The sequence below is a fragment of the Leptopilina heterotoma genome, unplaced genomic scaffold (genome assembly GCF_015476425.1).
Source record: "Leptopilina heterotoma isolate Lh14 unplaced genomic scaffold, ASM1547642v1 Lhet_187, whole genome shotgun sequence".
Taxonomy (NCBI): Eukaryota; Metazoa; Arthropoda; class Insecta; order Hymenoptera; family Figitidae; genus Leptopilina; species Leptopilina heterotoma.
This window is the reverse complement of record NW_025110906.1, coordinates 1,121,435-1,140,692: the sequence shown is the minus strand read 5'-3', so window position 1 is coordinate 1,140,692 and position 19,258 is coordinate 1,121,435. Positions and strand designations below refer to the sequence as shown.

The 19,258-nt window shown below is 19.9% G+C and overlaps 2 protein-coding genes across 4 annotated transcripts in view; one reads left to right on the top strand and one right to left on the bottom strand.

Annotated features, from left to right (window-relative positions):
* LOC122500505 overlaps positions 1-7,019 on the bottom strand; it is a 129,177-nt gene extending 122,158 nt beyond the window's left edge. For all 3 annotated transcript variants that reach the window (XM_043609464.1, XM_043609463.1, XM_043609465.1), the window contains exon 1: positions 6,882-7,019. The gene's annotated coding sequence lies outside the window, so the exon portion shown is untranslated. The remainder of the gene's footprint in view (positions 1-6,881) is intronic.
* A 114-nt stretch (positions 7,020-7,133) lies between these two features.
* LOC122500506 (UNC93-like protein MFSD11) lies at positions 7,134-18,904 on the top strand. The gene is made up of 3 exons (XM_043609466.1): positions 7,134-7,265; positions 14,093-15,010; positions 18,128-18,904. Exons 1-3 carry the CDS (start codon positions 7,173-7,175, stop codon positions 18,539-18,541), a joined length of 1,425 nt encoding a protein of 474 aa, XP_043465401.1. The 5' UTR covers positions 7,134-7,172; the 3' UTR covers positions 18,542-18,904.
* Positions 18,905-19,258: the final 354 nt, after the last annotated feature.

Here is a 19,258-nt window from a genome sequence, read left to right as displayed (position 1 = left end):
TCAAATAACTTAAATATTCAACAAAATTATTTTTAAAGTAGTTTTTTGTGAGGAATTCAATGGTCATAAAATAAAATCGGTCAGAAAATATTTTGAGCTTTTCTTAATTTTTAGTTTTCTTCAAAATTAGTGGATTTTGAAATCCATACGTAATTTTGTAGAAAATGTTTTTGAATCCACAATAAAATTTCCAAATAAAAAAATTGATTTTCATAACCTTTATAGCATATTTTGAAAAAAACTCTGTTTTTAGGCTAAAAATGCTAAAAAATTCAATTATTCTTCATTTTTTTAAAATAAAAATTAATTTGTTTATTTTTCTAACTAATTTCAGATCATAATTTTTATATATAAAAAATACAAAAAATTAGGATAAAATTGTGATCTGAAATTAGTGAGAAAAATAAACAAATGAATTTTCTTAAAAAATAATGAGAAATAATTGTATTTTTTAGCATTTTCAGCCTAAAAACAGAGATTTTTTTCAAAAAATGCTATAATAATTATGAAAATCAATTTTTTTTATTTGAAAATACTTTTGTGGATTCAAAAACATATTTTCTACAAAATTACGTATGGAACTTTAAAATCCACTAATTTTTAAGAAAAATAAAAATTCAAAAAGGGTCAAAATATTTTCTGAACGATTTTATTTTATGATCATTGAATTCTTCACAAAAAAATACTTTAAGGGCATTTGAACCTTGATGACGTTTCAGTTTGTGCAAAGCATGTGTGACGTCATCAAGTTTCAAATGCCCTTAAAAATAATTTTGCTGAATATTTAAATTATTTCTTTAATATAGTTAAAAATATAGGTGTACCCTCCCCTTAATTATTGATTTAAATAAAAATGATTTAATTGAAGTAAATATTTATTTTATAATAGACAAATAATCACGATTAGTTGAATCAAATAAATTTTTTTCCAGTGTAATAATTAATAACCGAAATGAAAATGATTTTATTTAGTAAAAAAAAATTGTTTAACTATTTTTTTTACTTTATATTAATTGTTAGATAATTAAAAAATATAATTATAATTTGTTCAATTATTTTTATGTTTAATTCTCTTATTTTATTTAGTACTGAAAAGTTTATATAAATTTTATTTTTATTAAAAATTTCATCAATAGAAACGTTTTTTTGTAATAAAATCTATTTTCCTTGGAAAAAATTAATTTTCGATAAAAAATCTTTCTTGATAACAAACTTAATTTATAAATAATTATATTTCTAAGTATATTAGAATAAAATAAATTATTGAAAAAATACAATTGACTCAACGAGAAGAAAATGATTTTTATTTTATAAAAGAGAAAATTCTTTAAGGTTTTTTTGATTTTATTTTTGTTTATTATTTCTTACTTATTATTATTTATTTTTTATTACTTATTATTTGTTATTTATTATTTATTAAATAATTTATTGTTTAAATTTTTTATTATTCGGTCAAGAATTGCTTTAATTATTTGTTCAAATTATTTGAACATAATTAGGTTTATAATAATTATTTACTTATTCAGTAGAACGTCTCGGCTTTAATTGAAAGGAAAATATCAGTTCATATTTTTTATTCTGATTATTCATTAATAATTAGCAGTTTATAATGCAAAATTGCTATCGCATAACAAATGAAGAATAAAAAAATGAATCCACACGCCATTCATATTTCAAAGATAAATTATTATTCGCTCGTAATTCAGATATTGACTTAAAATTAGTTGTCGATTTTCATAACTCGTTAATTGTACATCATCTTTGTAAATAATGAAATTTCCGTCTATATTTAGTATAAAACGGGAATTAATTTTTTTTTTAATTCAGATAAATATTTACTTGAAAACTCAAATATTTTAAGAGGATATGAATCGAGCGCCTGTTCACTAGCAATCATACATACTCGAAAGATAGGATTTTAAACTGATTAAAAATCTATAAAAAGAAAATTTAAAGAGAGAGAAATTTTTTTTAAATATAGTAATTGTAATAATTGCTAAAAGTAGAAAAACTAAAATTAATTAAAAACTAATTTTAGTTTTTATTTATTCCTAATTTTTTATTTACAAGTAGTATGCGAAAGAAAATTTTATTTGAAGCAGCGAGAAGTTTCTCTAGAATAGCGAAAGTTTCAACTGAAATAACTAAAAATTTCGCTAATATAATGAAAATTGTAGTTATACCAGATAAAATCTTTCCTACTATTCACTATATTTACAGTATAATAATTTAGAATTACTGTAAATAAATATATTACTTAATAAAAAAATACTAAATACTAATTATAAAAAATGGAACTGGTTTAAAAAAAAAATATTTTATAACTGATTAAAAATATTCATAATATAAATAATAATTATTAATTAATCATTTCTCTATTGAAAAATATTGGCAGTTAAAAGAATAAGTTGTCAATTTTCGCCACTCGAAGCTTTTGTATAATAAAAGCTCGAAGAATGAAAATGTTAATTGAAAAGTCAAACAATTAATAACGGTAATAAGTCAACTATTTTATGTCCAGCTGATAAGTCACGTTTAATTTGGCAGGAATGCTTCTCACAATTATTCTTATGCAACAATATGCACTTAGGAACAATTAATTAAAAAGAGAATTTTACAAACAGAATACGCCACAATTCCCTTTTATTTGTAATATAAAATTTTTTCTCACAAGATAATGCAAAAATTTGCTGAGATGCAAAAAATTCTTTTTTTTTGCAAGGGGAAAGAGAAATATTTATTTTTTATAATTGCTGCTCAAATTAATAATTATTATAGTTGACTGTAATTAAAAATAATAAAGATAATAAAAATAATAAAAATAATAAAAATAATAAAATCTCATAATAATAATAAAAATAATAAAAGAAAATAATAATAATAAAAATAACAAAAAAATAATAAAAATAACAGAAATAATAAAAATAAAAAAAATAAAAAACAATAGTAATTGATAATTAATTATTATTAATATTATTATTTATTATTTTTTCTCTTTCCTTGAGCAAAAACGAACGAAACTAGTCGAAAATATTGCAATAGATTGTTTGAGTTCATTGGCTTTTGCGGGTTATCGCAGAGGTACAACAGAAAATCATCAGTTATAATCACCTAATGCCACTGAAACTGATTAGTCATACAGAATTATTAATTTTATATAATCGTGAAAGAAATTTTTGACTTAACCATAATAGACCGAAAATATCTCTCGAGGAATTTATATTATATTCATTTATTCATTTTAAAATTACACAAAAAAAAAAAAATTTATTCGATTCAAATAACCGTCTACTTGTTTATTATCAAATAAATATTTCATTGAATAAATAATTTTTATCGAATCAAATAATTTTTATTTGAACCAATAGTTTCAGTATTTAAAGCAAATTATTTGCTTTATTTATTTAATTGACCTAAAAGTATAAAAATTATTTGTTACAATTATGTTACAATTAAATATTTATTTGATAATAGTCAAGAAATCGTTTATTTGAGTTAGTAAATTTTACTAATAGATAGTCATTTTTCTACTAATTTATTATTAGTAAAATTTGCTAATTCAACTATTCAAATAAATATACAACGAAAAAAATTATTTCCTCTCTAAAGAGAGCAAATAATTTTTTTTTTATTGTATATTTATTTTTATACTATCTTTAGAAATTTATATTACTATTTTTTTCTTGTATATAAATAATATATATTATAATTAATAATCTCTATTAATAATAATCGTTGTAATCTGGTAGTCTGTTCGCAATTTGAAGTTAGTTATTAAGTGTTTTTTTGTTTCCTAACTTTTTTAAAGATTTTTTCTTTCTAAATATTTTTAATTAAAAATTAATGTATTGAAAATTATTGAATTCTTGCAAAGAATCTTATCAAAAAAATTGAAGAGAAAAATTATTGAATTCCTTTGAAGAATTTTTTTATTTATAAAAATAATTGAATTCTCTCGATGAATTTTACTATTTATAAAAATAATTGAATTATTGCGAAGAAATTTACTATTTATAAAAAGAATTGAAATCTTTCGCAAAATTTATTACAATTTTAGGAAATAATTGAATTGTTTTGAAGAATATAATAGAAATATTTGAAAATAATTAAATTCTTTCGAGAAATTCCATTGAAGTTTTTTCGAAAATAATTGAATTCATCAGAAGAATTTTATTACTTTTTTGAAAATAATTGGATTCCTTCAATTTTTTTACGAATATAATTAAAAACTGCATTCAAAGTAATTTAATTCTCATATAGAATTTTTTAAAAATATTTTGAGAGTAATTGAATTATTTTTAGAGAATTTTAAATTCTTGTTAAAATTGAATATAATGGAAATTTTTGAAAATAATTTATTAAAGAAATTATTAAAAAATTTAAATTTTAGGAAATAACTGAATTTTATGGAGATATTTGAAAATTGAATTCTTCCGAGGAATTCAATTAAAATTGTTTTAAAAATAGTTGATTTCCTGCAAAGAATTTTATTATTTATAAAAATAATTAAATTCTTCCGAAGAATTTTACTATTTAAAAATAATTGAAGTGTTTCGAAGGATTTATTAAAGATTTTAGAAAATAATGAACTTTATTCGAAATGTATTAAAAAAACTTTTTTTTAATTTTATTCTTCTGAGAAATTCAATTAAAATTGTTTTGAAAATAATTGAATTCTTTAAAAGAGTTTAATTATTGAAGTTGTTTCGAAAATAATTGAATTTTTGTAAAGAATTCTATTAAAATTAAGTATATTCAAAATAATTGAATTCATCAGAAGAATTTTATTATTTTTTGAAAATAATTAAATTCTTTCAATTTTTTTTTACGAATATATTTAAAAACTGCATTGAAAGTAATTTAATTTTCATATAGAATTTTTGAAAAATATTTTGAGAATAATTGAATTATTTTCAGAGAATTCTAAATTTTTGTTGAAATTGAATATAATGGAAGTTTTTAAAAATAATTTTTTAAAGAATTTATTAAAAATTAAAATTTTAGGAAATAACTGAATTTTATGGAAGTATTTAAAAATTGAATTCTTCCTAAGAATTCAATTAAAATTGTTTTGAAAATAATTGAATTCCTGCAAAGAATTTAACTATTTATAAAAATAATTCAATTCTTGCGAAGAATTTTACTTTTAAAAAGTAATTGAAGTGTTAGAAGGATTTATTAAAGATTTTAGAAAATAATGGAAGTTATTCGAAATATATTAAAAATTGTATTCTTCTGAGGAATTCAATTAAAATTGTTTTGAAAATAATTGAATTCCTGCAAAGAATTTAACTATTTATAAAAATAATTGAATTTCTTTGAAAAATTTTATAACGAATTAACAAGAAAAATTCAATTCTTTCGCGAAATTTTATTGAAAATAATTAAATTTTTACAAAGATATTAATATTTAAAAAAATAATTGAATTGTTTAGAAGGATTTATTAAAATTTTAGAAAATATTTGAATTCTTTTGTGAAATTTTATTTAAATGTTGTTAAAAATAATTGAATTTTTGCAAAAAATTTTACTAGGTATTTAATAAAAATAAATAAATAATGGAATTCTTCCGAGGAATTCAATTAAAATTGTTTTGGAAATTGTTGATTTCCTGCAAAGAATTTAACTATTTATAAAAATAATTGAATTTCTTTTAAAAATTTTATAACGAATTAACAAGAAAAATTCAATTCTTTCGCGAAATTTTATTGAAAATAATTGAATTTTTGCAATGATATTACTATTTAAAAAAATAATTGAATTGTTTAGAAGGATTTATTAAAATTTTAGAAAATATTTGAATTCTTTTGTAAAATTTTATGTAAATGTTGTTAAAAATAATTGAATTTTTGCAAAAAATTTTACTATATTTAATAAAAATAATGGAATTCTTTCGAGGAATTTAATTAAAATTGTTTTGAAAATAATTGAATTCCTGCAAAGTGTTTAACTATTTATAAAAATAATTGAATTCCTTTGAAAAATTTTATAACGAATTAACAAAAAAAATTAAATTCTTTCGCGAAATTTTATTTAAATGTTGTTAAAAATAATTGAATTTTTGCAAAAAATTTTACTATTTAATAAAAATAATTACGAGAAGGAGGAGAAAGAAAATTGAATAAATATAAAATAAAAAGAAAATAGATAAATACACTGAAAAAAAATTTATTTGATTCAAATAACCGATTAATTGACTATTATCAATTAAATATTTACTTGAATCAAATAATATTTAGTCAATTAAATTGAGTCAATTAAAGTCAATTAAATGGTATTTGAACCAATAATTTCAGTATTTGAAGCAAATATGAAGTGAACCATTTAATTGACTCCAATAAATATTATTTGATTCAATTAAATATTTAATTAATAATAATCAATTAATCGGTTATTTAAATCAAATAAACTTTTTTTTCAGTGTATGAAAATAAAGTAAATCTAAAAATAAATAATTATGAGAATGTAAATTTAATGAAATACCCCATACTAATTATAAAAACAAGACTAGTGTTGAATTGCCATATACACTGTATCGCCTTTTACTATATACAATATTATACTATAATTTATTATCGAAATAGAAAATGGAGAGATACACAAGAATACTGTGACTTATGATTGCTTAGTGGGCTCAAAGCCAATAGTATAATATACAAACTTGAAGAGAAAAAAAGAAGAAAAAAAAATATATTGTTTTATATGCTCCTCTTCTCTGCGATAATTAATCTTCACGATAAACTCACAACATCACACACATTCCATTCAAAGTTTAACTCAAGATTGTCGGGATGAGGTTTTTATACAGTAGTTCCTCGCACACGATTCTATGCTACGGCGCACGTCTTTAAAATAATTTCACACACTTGAAGTTAACATACCTGTCAAATGTAAATTTTCATCCGTCTAAAACATACGTCAGTGGCTGCAGCAATGTCTTGTATATCGCACACTCCTCTCGTCAACCATTATTATCATTTCTTGTACGAAACATCAACAATAAATTTATAATAATACAATAACACAAGAAGGAGAGAAAAAAAAGGAGACGACAGAGAAAAAGAAGAAGAAGAAAAGAGAAAATATACAAATTTTTAATTATTTCTGTGACATATGGTGTTTTTCAAAGAGAAACTTTAAAAAGAGAAAAAAAAAGAAGGAAACAATTAACAATGATTCTTGACAGGGAATTTGTTAATGTGTTAATATTGAGTTGGGGGTTTATGTTCACGTTTTCTGCGTTTCTTACAACAAGTAATATACAGGTGAGTATATTTATAGTTCATGTTTTTGATTCTGTAGTATACGTTATGTTATAAAGAGAAGATGCGCTAAAACTCTTGCCAAGAAATCAAGTGTCTGTGAATTATTTTATAATTCCAATTTCAAATCACGAGGGAGCCTTCCGTGTTTACAAGAAAAAAAAAATTGTTATTGACTTTTATTTTGATTGAGATTTGAGAATTGAGAGAGTTTGAAATTTGATTTTAGTTTCAGTTATTTTTTTATATTTTTTTTTATTTTATTGTAGGTTTAAACAATTAAAATTCAATCTTTTATGAATTTATTAATTTTTTTGAGGGTAGAAAAATTATTTTCTATTTTATTATTATTTTTCTATTTTCTACTTTATTATAGATAAACAATTTTTTTACCTATTTTTTTTTTCAAGATAGAAAAATTATTTTCAAACATTTATTTATTTTTTTAAGGGTAGACAAATTATTTTTTATTTATTTTATTCTAAGATTAGATGAAGAAAATTCTAATATAAACAATTTTTTATACATTTATTTTTTTAACGTAGAAAATCTATTTTTTAAATATTTATTTTTTTTTGGGGGTAGAAAAATTATTTTTTATTTATTCATTTACATAAATAAAATTGTATGGTAAACAATTTTTTATATACCTATTTATATTTTTTAAGCTAGGGAAACTATTTTTTAAATATTTATATTTCTTTTTTTTTAGGGTGAAAATTTGAGGGGAAAATTATTTTTTATTTTTTTGTTGAGTGTAAACAATTAATTTTGACGCTTTTTTTCTAATTTATTATCTTTGCATTAATTGAGTTGAAAGTGGGTGAAGAAATTTCATAATGTGTCACTTTAATGAGCTTAATTTTTGAATTTAATTGAACTGAATTAGTTTATTTTTTTCGCACACATAATGGAAAAATAGATTTCGCAGTCTGTGCATTAAGATCTCTATCTATTCTGTTATGTTTCTTTCTTGTGGAATGATAATAAGTTGCGATTCTTGTTTTATAAATTGTTCTTCTCTCATTTTACTTCCTTTGTTAGAAAATTATTGTCATTTGTTTTTCTCATTTTTGTAATTTTATTGTTTGTCTCATTTTATTTAATTTTCTTTCTTGTTTTGTGTATTTTAAACATTTTCTTTGTAATTATCCTTAAGAATTATTTTCTTACAAAAAAAGGCATATTTGTTTTTTAAGTATAAATATACATTTATTTTCTTTGATACTTCATCTATTTTATTTCTTTGTTAAGAATTTATTCTCATTTTTAGAGTTTGAAATTTAAGTTTCCAAATAGTCATAGTTATTTATTTGAAAATTTCAACAAACATTCTTTGTTACTTATTTTTGGATTCTGGTTTATAAATTTTTGTAGTTATTTATTAAAAAATGTTCAAAAAGTTAAAACTTTTTAAAAACTAACAAAAACTCTTTTTTTGTTAATTGTATATTTTTGGTTTTAGTTTTACAAATTTTTCTAAGATATTTATTTATAAATGAAAAATTAGTTCTTATTTTTGTTTTGTTGGTAAATTTGTTTACGTTTTAGTTTTTCAAATTTTCAAAATTATTTATTTATTAAATTAAAAGAATGTTTTTTATTTATTTTTTGTTTTGGTCATTCAAATTTTTTAAGTTATTTATTTAGAAATTAAAAATAATTCTTACTTCTTTTTTGTTACTAAATTATTTTTCATTTTATTTTTTTGAATTTTCAAAATGATTTATTTAGCAATTCAAAAAAATGGATTTTTATTTATTTTTTGTTTTGGTCTTACAAATTAATCTAAGTAATAATTTATTTAAAAATAAAAAATTAATACTTATTTTTTCTTTGTTACTAAATTATTTTTCGTTTTATTTTAATTTTTTGAATTTTCTAAGTTATTTATTTAAAAATTCAAAAAATGGATTTTATTTATTTTTAATTTTGGTTTTAGAAATTTTTGAAGTTATTTATTCAGAAATTAGGAAAATATTCTAAATTTTTCTTTGTTGCTAAATTATTTTTCGTTTTGGTTTTTAAAATTTTCATAGTCGTTTATTTAAAAATTAAAAAAAGCTTTTTTTTATTTATATTTGGTTTTATACATTTTTGTAATCATTTATTTGTAAATTAAAAAAAAATTGTTTGTAAGTTTAATATTTTTGGTTTTAGCTTTTCAAAATTTATTTAAATTTATTAAAATTAAAATTTGAAAAATATTTTATGTTTATCTTTTTTACTATTTTGTAATTATTAATAATTACTAAGAAAATAAAAACCTAACTGAAAATAATTATTGTTTAATTAAAAAAAATTATAAAATTTCCATTTTTTTATTATTACAGAAATAAAATAAAATCAATTATATTATATAGACTGAGTTTCAAATAAAATTCTAGTATTTTGATAATTAAAATAATATTTTATCAACGGTGGACGTCGAATTTGTAATTTGTAATTTGTATTTTCCATTTCATGATAAATTTTATTTTTTTTCTTGCGAATATTATTTTCGACTTATGTTTATTTAAATTGCCAATTATCTCAATTGAATAATAGAAATGGAATTAAGTGTTATTACATAATTATATTTCCCTCACAATATTCCATTATTTATTGATATAATAAAATTTTTCCACCAGCGAAGCTTTTATTAGAAAAAAATTGATTAATTGCAAAATTGTAAAATTCTATAAAATTGTAAAATTCTAAATTTTAAAAATTGTAAAATTGTAAAATTGTAAAATTAAAAAATTGTAAAAAAAAGTTTCTAAATCTAAATCAATAATTCGTTGACTTACATTACTTATCAATTGCAAAAATAAAAATTACATTTGATAACGACATAAATTTTATTCAGAACTCAAAAGTCATGTTTTCATTGACGAAAAATGATAAAAATAGCAATTCTTATCGTTCCCTTGCAGACATTTTATACACGGTTTACTGTCAATAAATTATCAACTCACTCGTGAGATAAATTGTAACGTTTTCTTTTTTTTTCTCTCTCTCTTTTCATTGAAAAATATTCTCATGCTTAATAACGGTCAATGAAAATCTATTACTAGCAGTGACATACAGACATTTTACTTGTGCGTAGAAAATTTAATTCTATTGTTTCTTATATATAGTATACCAATGATAAAATCCCTCGAACAAATATAATTTGCAAACAAAGTTTATATTTTTGCATTATTCTCATAAATTTGTTCTCAATTTAAGTAAACAAAACGATTCTTAACGATACAGAATATGCAATATTAGTAAAGTGTCAGAGGAAGTAGAGAGAAAAGGCGAAGAAAAAAATGAAGAAGTGACTTATATTACTACGGACGAACGATTTATATTATTCTTATACTAATAAATTTATTTAATCACACGATTGTTGGCTTTTAGCCAATTTTCCAATTTATCCAACAAAGTTTATAAAGTACCGTGAAATTGTATTCGAGTCGCGCATATACACACGTTATGCGTTTATTAAACATTTATTTCTGTCTCTTCCGGAAAGGAAATTGATTTCCAATAATGTGAAGAAAAATCTGTATTTCAAAAGGAAATATTCTTTCAAAATTTAGATTTTTTTATATTTTGCCTCCTATTTTATTTATTTTTTTATAAATTTTTCAAATATTTTTGAAATGCAAGGCTCGAACCAGTGAAAGTAATTAAAAATACGGACTTTACGGACTAAAAATGAAAAATTCCGCACAAATTACTGACAAAAATATAACTAGTCCGAGTCAAATAAAAGAACATTTTAATTAAAACTATAAATTAAATTTTTCATAACTATAAAACATGAAGATATCGATAACTCCGAGTCTTCTACTCGGAATGATCGATTTCTTCATGTTTTATAATATTTAAAGATGACCGAATGATAAAATCATTTACAATTAAATTATTATTTACAAGAATTTTTAACTAAAATTCTTTTTTAAATAGAATATTTTTAATAATAGATATTCGAAAAAGTTCTTTGACAATTTTCAAATCCATTTGTTTACAATATTCAATTTTACGAAATTTCAGTTATTCGTAAATTCTTCAATTAAATAAATATTAGAAAATAAAAACTTCAAACAATATTAAAGAAATTCAATTATTAAACTTTTCCAAAAAATCTAATTTCAAAATTCAATTATTTTTAAGAATTGAATGCTTCTTAAAAATTCAATTCCTATAAAGAATCGTTACGAACAAATTTGCAAATAATTGAATTCTATAAATGAATTTTAATAAAATGTTTAAGAATGATTACATTTTTCGAGAAATTCGATTAAAATTGTATTAAAAATCATTGAAATTCTGCAATGAGTTTTATTATTTGTGAAAATAATTGAATTCCTAAGAAGAATTTTATTACTTTTGAATAATATTTAATTTTTGCGAAGAATATTATTACTCTTGAAAATAATTGAATTTTTGCAATAATTTGTAACTTATACAAAATTTAATTTTTTACAATTTTTTACAATTCAATTCCATAACATTTCAATTATTCGTAAATTCTGTAATTAAAAATATTATAGAAAATATAAGTTTAAATAATTTTTAAAAAAATCCACAATTAAAGTTTCTTAAAAATTTAATTCCACAGAATTATTAGTTAAAAATATGAAAAATTGAAATTTTCAAAGATTGAATCTGAACCCTTTTCAAAATTAAATTATTTCTAAAAATTCTTGCTATAATGCTTTTAATATTAAATTATTATGTAAAATTTTAACTAAATTATTATTAAATACTAAAATAGATAATTTATATTGAATAATTGAATGTTTCTCAATATTAAATTTTCATAAACAATTTTATCAAGAAATAAAATTTTTAAAAATAATTACATTTTTCGAGGTATTTGATTAAAATTGTACTAAAAATAATTGAAATTCTGCGACGAGTTTGATTATTTATGAAAATAATGGAATTATTGCGAAAAAATTTAAAAAAAATTTGTAAATAATAGAATTCCTGTGAAATTATTTTATTATTTATTTTTTTTTTTAATAATTGAATACTTTTGGAAAATTTTATTAAAATAGTAGATATTAAATATCATTGAATTTAGAAAAATATTTGAAAATAATTGAAATTATGCCAAGAATTTTATTAAAATTTTTGAAAATAATTGAATTTCAAAGAAGAATTTTACTATTTATAAAAAGTATTGAAATTTCGACGAGAATTTCTTTAAATTTTTTAATATAATTGAATTTCTGCGAAGAATAATTTAATTTAATTCTAATTATTGGTTAAAAATATGAAAAATTCAAATTTTCAAAGATTTTAATCTGAAACCTTTTCAAAATTCAAAAAATATCTTAAAATTTACGCTCTTATGCTTTTAAAATCCAATTGTAATATAAAATTTTAACAGAAATCTTTTTTTAAATTAATGTTTATAAGAAAATTCTATTAGAATTTAATTATTTAAATACAAAAAATAACAATTTATTGAATAATTGCATGTTTCTTAAAATTCAATTCTTATAAAGAATGTTATCTATAAATTTTTAAATAACTGTTATTATTATTAAAAATTTATTAAAATTTATCAAAAAAAATTTAATTATTTTAATAATCTTTAAGGGGATTTGAACCTTGATGACGTCACAGTTTGTGCAAAGCATTAGTTTTAAATCTGTGACGTCATCATGGTTCAAATGCCCTTAATACAATTTATTTATTAGAATTAAAGTATTATTTTGAATATATTTTTAATGAAATTTCTTTAAAGAATAAAATTATTTTCAAAAATTTTAATGAAATTCTTTGCGTAACAATTCAATTTTTTTCAAAATAATTTTAATAAAATTCTTCCCAGAAATTCAATTATGTTAAAAAAATTACTAAAATTCTTGTCAAAATTTTAATTATCTTTATGAATAATAATATTTTTTTTTGAAATTCAATTATTTTCAAAACTTTTAATAAAATTCTTGGCAGAATTTCAATTACTTTTAATACAATTTTCATCATATTTTTCGAAAAATGCAATTATTCTTAAACATTTTATTAAAATTGGTCAAGAGAATTCAATTATTTAAAAATTTGTTGATAAAACTCTTTATGAAAATTCAATTTTAAGAAATATTCAATTGCTTAATAAAATATTTATTTTCATAGTTAAATAATTGAATTCTCGTAGAAGTTTCTAATAAATATTGATTTAAAAATGAATTTCAATTTAAAATCTTTGAAAATTTGAACTTTTCATACTTTTAATTAAGAATTCTATAGAATTAATTTTTCTCAATATGTTTAATGGAATTTTTTTTAATTATTTCAAGTTTTTAATTTCCAATATATTTAATTGAAGATTATCAGAATAATCGAAATTTAGGAAAATTAAATTGTAAACAAAAGAATTTGAAAATTCACAAAGCACTTTTCTAAAAATTATTTTTAAAAAATTGAAGAATTTTAGTTAAAAATTCTAGAAATAAATAATCGTAATGATGAAAATAATTTTTGAAGAAGTTACATTAACAAAGTATCATGTTTTATAATAATATTCTTAGTTATTAAATTTCAAATTTTTGAATATCTTAATTTTTATAAAAAAAATAATGAATAAATATTTATTTAAAAATGAAGTTATTGATGTTTTAGAATAATTTTCGTTGTAAAAACCTGTAAAAATTCCATTTCTTAACCTGGAAAAGTCAGGGAATTTGAAAAGAGCAAAAGCGTGGCAACCTAGCAATATTATTATAATAAAATTTAATTTTAAAAAGAAATGAATAAATTTCTAATAGAAATTAATAAAATAATTTTAATAAAATACTAATAATTAGAAAGTAATAATAATAATAAATAATAATTGTTTTGTTTTTTAGAAAACAGTTCTCGACAGCGTATCGAATGAGGATCCAAATTTCACTGGGGATGGCTACATTAGTTTGGCCATTGTTTACGCAGTTCTCAGTGTATGCACATTTTTTGCGCCGTCCTACGCTCAGGAAATAAGTCCACGCTTATCAATATTCACAGGATCATTGTGTTATGCATTTTTTGTCGCCACATTTCTTTGGCCACAAACATTTTTACTTTATTTCGCCTCGGCAATACAGGGACTTGGCTCATCGTTAATGTGGGTCGGTCATGGACGTTATATTACGGAGAATAGTAATTCAGAGACAATTGCTCGTAATTCGGGTATATTCTGGGCAATCTATCAACTCTCACTTGTCATTGGTAATCTCTCGGTTTACTGTTTATTTAACACCAAGACATATGATAAACAAACGAGAAGATTGATGTTCATTATTCTCACGGTGCTGGCAATTATTGGTACACTGATATTGGCAACATTGAGAAAGCCACATACAAGAACATTGAGGGAGATTTGCGAGAAGAATTTAAAGGAGAAAAATGAAACAATTAGAATTAAACGACAGACATTAATTGTTGCCTGGGAGAGGATGAGACGATTTTTGTGTCTTATTGCCACAAGGCAAATGATAATGTTGATAGTGATATTTATGTATAGTGGTCTTGTACTTGCTTTTTATTCGGGTGTTTATACAGCGAGTTTTGGTTTCACAGTGAAAATGGGTGAATTGAGAAAGAAATATGCCAGTCTTGTGGGAATATGTTTGGGAATTGGAGAAGTGACAGCGGGAATTATTTGTGGACCATTAGCATCGACAATTAAAATTCGTTCACGTTGGTTGATCCTGGTTATTGGATCTATTGTTCACGCATTTTCTTATGTGACCATTTTTTTGAATCTTCCAAACACATCGCCATTCACGGTGAATATTTTTCATTTTCCTATTTAAAATACTATGCAGATAATTTGTGAATTTTATTTGCACTTAGTTTTATTGTTTCAGGGTTGCCACAAAAATTTAATTTTGTTTTTCCCTTACTTTTCCCTGATTTCTAGACTAAATTTTAACTTTTTCCTTGTACCGAAAAAACATTCTGATTCACTCTAAAAATTATTAGATAAAAAAATTTTTACTACTTATTTACAAATTTCTTTAAATTATTCGAAAACATCGATAACTTCTCTTTAACATAAATATTTAATCATTATTCTTTTTCCATATAGAAATTAAGATTTTTAAAAATTTCACATTCAAACCTTTTTCAAATTTAACAAGTTATAATAATTAAAAATGACAGAGTGATAAAATCATTATCAATTCAATTATTATTTTCAAGAATTTTTAACTAAAATTCTTCTTTAAATCGACTATTTTTAATAATTTTCGAAAAAGTTCTTTGACAATTTTCAAATTCATTTCTTTACAATATTGAATTTTACGAAATTTAAATTATTCGTAAATTCTTCAATTAAATAAATATTAGAAAATAAAAACTTAAAAACATTTTCAAAATATTCAATTAAACTTTTAAAAAAAAATTAATTTCAAAATTGGATTATTTTTAAAAATTCACGCTATATTGCTTTTAATTTTCAATTATTATCTTAAATTTTAAATGAAATTCATTTTTAAATCAATTTTTATTAGAAAATTCTACAAGAATTCAATTATTTAAATACAAAAATAAATAATTTAAGGAATAATTGAATGTTTCTTAAACATTATTTTTTATAAAGAATCGAAATGTTTTAATACATTTGAATATTGCTACGAAAAATTTTATTAAAATTTAAAAAAAATTAAATTCTTTCAAGAAATTTAATTAAATATGAATTAAAAATAATAACATTTTTAAGAATAACTGCATTTTTCGAGGAATAAATTTAAAATAAAAATAATTGAATTTTTTCAACGAATTTTATTTAAAATTTTTTAAAATAATTGAATTTCTGAGAATTCTTTTGGGAAATTTTTTATAAAAATAGTAGATATTGAAAATAATTGAATTTCGAAATAATTGAATCGTTTGAAAGAATTTTATTAAACTTTGTTGAATTGTGTCTAACAATTTTATTAAAATTTTTGATAATTTTTGTATTTAAATACTCAATATTATTATTTATTTATTATTAATAATAATTATTACTCATTAATTACTCAATATTATTCAGTAATTGAATGTTTACTTTTAGAATTGAATTCTTATAAAGAATTTTATCAAAAAATTTTTAATAATTGGATTCTTTTGACGAATTTTAATAAAAATTTTTAAGAATAATTACATTTTTCAAGAAATTTTGATTGAAATTGTATTAAAAATAATTGAAATTCTGCGATGAGTTTTATTATTTATGAAAATAATTGAATTCCTGTGAAAGTTTTATTATTTATGAAATTAATTAAATACTTTCGTATTTTTTTTAAAACAATTATTCTTTTAGAAAATTTTATTAAAATAGTAGATATTAGAAATCGTTGAATTGAGGAAATTTTTTGAAAATAATTGGAATTTGGACAAGAATTTTATTAAAATTTTTGAAAATAATTGAATTTTGGAGATGATTTTTATTATTTATATTTTATAAAGATAATTGATATTTTGAAGTATTTCTTGATTAAAATCATTGCAATCGATTGAAATTTTAATTAATTTTAGGTTTAATTAATTTTCATTTCCTTTAAACCAAAAATTCAATTTTTGAACTGACTTTTAGTTTAATCTATTCAAAAAATATCTTCTTTAAATATCAATTCTATTTAAATTACAATTAATTCAAGTTATAATTTATCCAGATTTTAATCTACTCAACACGTAATTTATGCAAATTTCAATTTTATTCAAATTACAAATTATCCGAATTTCAATCTGTTTAAAATATAGGTATTACCTAATAGGTTATTTATTAAAGTCTTCATTTAATTAAAACTTTATTCGATTCGAATTTTGGTTGATCAAAATTAATTATAATTCTATTCAAATTTTTTTTGAGGTAATTCTTGATTTTTATTGGTTAAAATAATTTTATCATTAGAAAATTTAGCAATTTTAAAAAATTATAGAATTTAAAAATTTTCTAGTTTAAATTTTTGTTGAAAACACTTAAAAAAAATTCAATTTTGGAGAAATTACAAAAAATTGCAGAAATTCAATTATTTTCAAAAAAAAAATAAAATAAAATTCTTCTTTTAAAATTCAACTATGTTCAAAATTTGAAAAAAATTCTTTTAAAAATCCCAATTATCTTTATAAATAACAAAATTCTTCTCCAAAGTTCAATTATTTTCAAAAATGTTTTTAATTTCAATGATTTTCAATATCTAATATTTTAATAAAATTTCCCAAAAAGAATTCAATTATTTAAAAAAATTTTTAATAAAATTATTGTATTCAAACATTTAATTATTTTCCTAAATAATAAAAATTTTACAGGAATTTGATTATTTTCTTAAATAATAAAATTCTTTTAAGAAATTCAATTATTATTTTCATAAAAAATTATTTAAAATTCTAGAAAATAATAATTGAATTAAAATGATAAAAATAATTTTGATGAAGTTACAGTAACAATATTCTTATAATATAAAGTAATAATTTTATCTCTCGGTCATCTTTAATTATTAGAAAACATGGAAAAAAAATATTTCATAACAAATACTTCCATAAGTTGTTAAATTTAAAAAAGGTTTGAATTTGAAATTTTTTAATGTTTTAATTCCTGTGGAAAATCCTGTTCCAAAAATAAGATTAGAAATAGAAATTGTGCAAATATTTTTCTTCTTTTTCTAAAAGAAAATAATAATTTTGTTAAAATTTTGAATTAATTATAAAATAAAAATAATTATAACATATAGTAATATAATATTCAATCTATCTAAAGATAACAAAAAACAAAAGTATATAAACAAAAGACAACTTCAGAGTGTGAGGGACTGAAAAAGTGAATAAATGAAAGAACATTTAAATTATTATAGTTAATAATTTATTTTTTTTTATTATTATATTTTTACATTTTAAACGATGACTAATTACTGTTTTAGGATACTGAAGACATTGGTTTTATATCGCCTTCAATGTCGTTAGCCATGATTGGTGCCGTTGGTCTTGGCTTTGGTGATGCCTTTTTAAATACACAGATTATTGCTCTTCTTGGCACAATTTATGTAAATGATACCGAATTTGTATTTTCGATGTATCTCTTCTTTCAATCGGTAGCAGTGACATTGAGCTTTTTTTACAGTAATTACTTTGGACTTTATTTACATTTAGGTATATTGATTGTGATGGGAATACTTGGTACTATTGCATTTGTGTTAGTTGATTTAAAACATAATACAGACAACAGTAAACATACAAACAATATCAACAACAACAACAATAATAATGTTTTGCCAGTTAATCATGAAAATATAACTGCCGAAAATCCAGTCGAATTGGAAAGTGCAAAACGATAGTGCAATAGTTTTTTTTTTCTTTTTGTTTTTTAATGTCAGATATTATTATAATATTTAACAGTCGTACGTTTAGAGAATATATGTCAGAATTTTTTTTTTTTTTATTTATTATGTGTAAATAGAAACTAAGCTAAGAGGTATGTTTGTTATTTTTAAATATTGCTTATACGCCTACTTTGAAATGTTAAATATATTTTTGCAGTACCTGAAATTCAGAGATTGATGGGTCGAATTCTAGTGGAATATTTTATCTTTATAATTAAAATTTTTATTTTTTAATTATCTTTTTTTATTTTTTTCCCTTTTTGAAAGCATGAAGTCTAAATGTTATTATGCCAAGAGAAAAATTTTATTCGAACCAAATAGAATTTATTTGAGTCAAATAAAAACATGTTTGCCTCAGAGCCTACTAAATTATTTGCCATTGACTTTAATAAAAATTTTATTCGGCGTAAATAAAATTTAAAGCGAATAAAATTTGAACTAAATATAATTTATTTGAAACAAATAGAAACTGTAGTAGGCTCTAAGTCAAAAATATATTTTTTCTCTATTTGAACTTATAAATTTTGTATTTTTTGTTGAAGTTTCTATTTTCAGTTTTTTTTATTTACTTTTTATTTATATTTTTATTTTAGTTTCCTTTTATATAGTGAAATTTGAAAAAGCGAAAAAGTGAAATTTCAATCTATTTTTATTTGCAGTTTTTTACTTACA